Consider the following 3,254-nt stretch of genomic DNA (forward strand, 5'->3'; position numbering starts at 1 on the left):
GCTGTTTCTATGGCGCTTAGAAAAAAAAATGGCTGGGTTGGTGTGGCCTGTCCCTTCCCACACGGCATACTCGTTACAGCCTTGTGAATCAATCTCTGGCTCAAAGAAAATTGTTCAAAAGAAAATAGAAAACAGGAAGGAAAAAAAAGACTGTAGGGGCAGGAGATGCTGACTGGTTCTGACTTTTCACAAAACAAGAATTTCTCTAAGAGTAGATAGAGTAAACAGTGTTTATTTTTTGTTGAATTTTTTTCAATCAAATGGAATTGCTTAATTAAAAAAAAACTTACCTCTTTTCTCTTTAAATACTACAGACAACCTCATTTTATCTCAGCAGACATCTAGAAACAAAACACTGGACCCACCAGAGGAAAACGGGGCAATAAAAGCATCAGAAATTCAAGTCAACTATGGAGGAATTACTGTTAGCTGGCAGCTGTCAAATCTAAACAGAAGTGTCCCAGAACCTATCAGGTTTGGCAGAAGTGTTTCAGTACCGGGGATCTGGGAAAGTTGGACTCCACTGAATTCTATTCCAATTGCTTCCTGCTTAGGGAAATTAAAGTCGATGCATCAAATGAACACCCAAAGAAACATTTAAAAACGTGTTTGACTAGTATTCAGTATGTGAGATGATTAAGTAATAACTTGTCCTCCTAGTTAACCTTGTCCTGGAATATATATAGATTATTTGTAGCCGCCACTGCTATAATGTTTTCTGAAGGATGCCAGGCTGTGTGCAAGATCTTTTTGCTAAAGTCCAGACTGTCGACACTGATCTCGTCTTTTCTCCGCTTGCCTCCCACGCACACTTTGCGTGGCTTCAGGATAGCCCGGGGTTTGCTGTTTTCCCTCGAGGCCTCGAGAGTAACATCACGCTTGGTGTTTCGGTCAAACATCCTGAAGAAGTTGTTGTAGGAGCCCGTCATGATGACACTGCAGGCAGAGAGGAAACAGGGAGTGAGTGAGTGAGTGCTGTAGACAAAGGCAGGAGCACATCTCTGTCATGACTTTGTATAGCAAATCACAGCACGCTGTGGCCAGCTTAGGGCACTGTACGTTCTGTTGAAAACAAACAAATCAAAAACTGCAGCAGGCGTTGTAGTGTGACTGTTGAGTGTCTTTGGAGTCACTAAGAGCAACAAGCTGTTTGGTTTGGAAATGAAGGACAGTGATAACCCTGGTTATTTATCAGTAGATTTCTTTGGTTCTTTGGCTCCATAAATAAGTCAGATGGTTTTAAGGATCTCAGCCTACCTGCCTCACCTCAGGATTCTGAGACTGGAGGGAAGTTAGGAGAGTAGGAACACTGAAGACAGCCATCAGTGTATCGTGCATATTCACAGCAGGATTCTGTGCCAAGGTTCTCTCACATCAGCACCGCGGGAGGGGTGTCGACAGTACAGCACGTGCACCTGCCTGTGTTCTCCCCCTGCTAAGAACTAGCTCGAAATTTGGCTTTCTCTGAAAACTTAGCTGAAAAAAATGGAGGCCGTCATGGTCTCACTCGGGAAGAGAGTAAACAAAAATTTTACCCCGGATCTCATTTCCTCTTCTATCATCCCATAGAAGGGGAAAGTGAGTGACTTGTCCAGTGTCACACGGCTAGCAAGTGGTTAAAACGGGTCTCCAGCTCACATCTGCCAGAGTCCAGGGCACAAATATTCAGCCACTTGGCCTCACTGCGTCCCCTGCACTGAACTTTGTTTCCCTCAACACGACCCGAGTTGTTTTTAAAAAGTAAGGGAGTCTTTTTTGGGGAAAAAAAAAAATCTCAACTTCATCTAGACCAAGAATAACATTTTCTTGGTTACTGGTTATGGAAAGAAATTGTAATGTTGTGGAAAGAATGGTGATTTTGGGATTCAGACTCAAACTTTTTCTTGTCGCTACTACTTACTAGTTTCTGAGCTTGGGCAGGTTACTTGACTGGGCTGAGTCTCAGTTTCCTCAACTGTAAAATGGGGTTGATGAAACCAACCTTCTCAGATTGTGGTCAGGATTGAAAAACATGTGATGTGTGTGGAGTGCCTGGTAAGTAGTTTTTGAATCTTAGTTAAGATAGAAGGGAAACTGGAACAGTAAGAATCACAAATATAAAGAAAACCTATTAATTATAAATCATGAATAAATGAATACATTATATATAAGTAAAAATAAGTGAAGTAGTAGGGCTGGGGTAGCTTCTTCTCTCCTCCGGGGCCTTTGTTCACATGGCACAGTGGCTTTGCTGTCTGCCCTGTGCCCTCTCCCCGCTGGGTGGTATGACGCGGTGACCCCTTCCAGGCCTGCGAAGCTCATTTTGGATCATTAGCAGAGACAGCGCAACAAGGGTCAGAGAGGGCCGGCTTGCGCTCAGTAGAAGTGCCGGTCTCCAAGTGCGTCGTCATGGTGGCATTTCTGGGCTTCCAGGCCCTCTCGCTGGTGCCGCTTTGGTCAAGGACCAGCCCGTGGTGGTCGGTGCTTAGTTCTCCCAGAAGTCAAGAATCAGCTGTATGTGTTACATGAGGCAAAACTAGGGCGGTCATATGAAGTCCTGTTGAAATTAACATCCTTAAAACAGTGATACATCACGTGGAGGGCATGTGATACGTGAGGTTGCTAGAATGCAGCTAGTGAGCCACCAGGGCCTTTGGCCAGCAGGTCTGTCCTGCCAGCTTCAAGGGGTAATTCTCCATCTAGAACACACGCTTTGCAGTAATCTGAACGCTTCACGCTGGAAAGCGGCCCGTGGAGCTTCACTTCGACCTGTTGACCTAGCGCTGGGAATGTCCTGTGTGTAAAAGGTAGGATTTTTTGAGGGTAAATGGTCACCTGTGCTGGTCGTGAAAGAGGAGTCAAGGGTCTCAGAGATCCTTCCCTTCTTTCCAGGACTGACCTCAAGGGTCCTCCAGAGGCCCACGCCAGGCTTCCTGCTGGCCCTGGAGGCCCGATTTTGATTTCTGTTTAGTCGCAGCCGGCTTAGGGTACACGGCCCAGGGCCAGCAAGGAGAGAGTGCACCTTTGGAAGGTTCCCAGCCACACAGACCTTTCTTACCTGTCTGACCCATTCCACACACACTCAAATTTATCAAAAATGCAGTCATTTTCGTAGAGCGAGCACAGCTTGCTGCGGAGGTAGTCGTGCACCTGGTGGGGGTGGAAACACAGGAGGAGATCAGTTGTTGTTAAAAGTGGTTCCCCTGTGAGTAGCTTCTCTTTGGATGTGAACTGTTACTTATCTCAGTGCCAGTGTGCCTTGAATCAGATGGCCC

The 3,254-nt window shown here is 45.9% G+C and overlaps 1 protein-coding gene across 9 annotated transcripts in view; it reads right to left on the reverse strand.

Moving 5' to 3' along the window:
- Positions 1-215: 215 nt before the first annotated feature.
- The window catches only part of PPP2R2B (protein phosphatase 2 regulatory subunit Bbeta), a 424,199-nt gene continuing 421,160 nt past the window's right edge, over positions 216-3,254 (reverse strand). For all 9 annotated transcript variants that reach the window (XM_064484419.1, XM_010990345.3, XM_010990344.3 and 6 more), the window contains 2 exons: positions 3,038-3,129; positions 216-936 (listed from right to left, as the gene is read on the reverse strand). In XM_064484419.1, the coding sequence (XP_064340489.1) occupies positions 657-936; positions 3,038-3,129 (372 nt within the window). In that variant the 3' untranslated portion in view covers positions 216-656. The remainder of the gene's footprint in view (positions 937-3,037; positions 3,130-3,254) is intronic.

Source organism: Camelus dromedarius, chromosome 3 (assembly GCF_036321535.1).
Source record: "Camelus dromedarius isolate mCamDro1 chromosome 3, mCamDro1.pat, whole genome shotgun sequence".
Lineage (NCBI taxonomy): Eukaryota > Metazoa > Chordata > Mammalia > Artiodactyla > Camelidae > Camelus > Camelus dromedarius.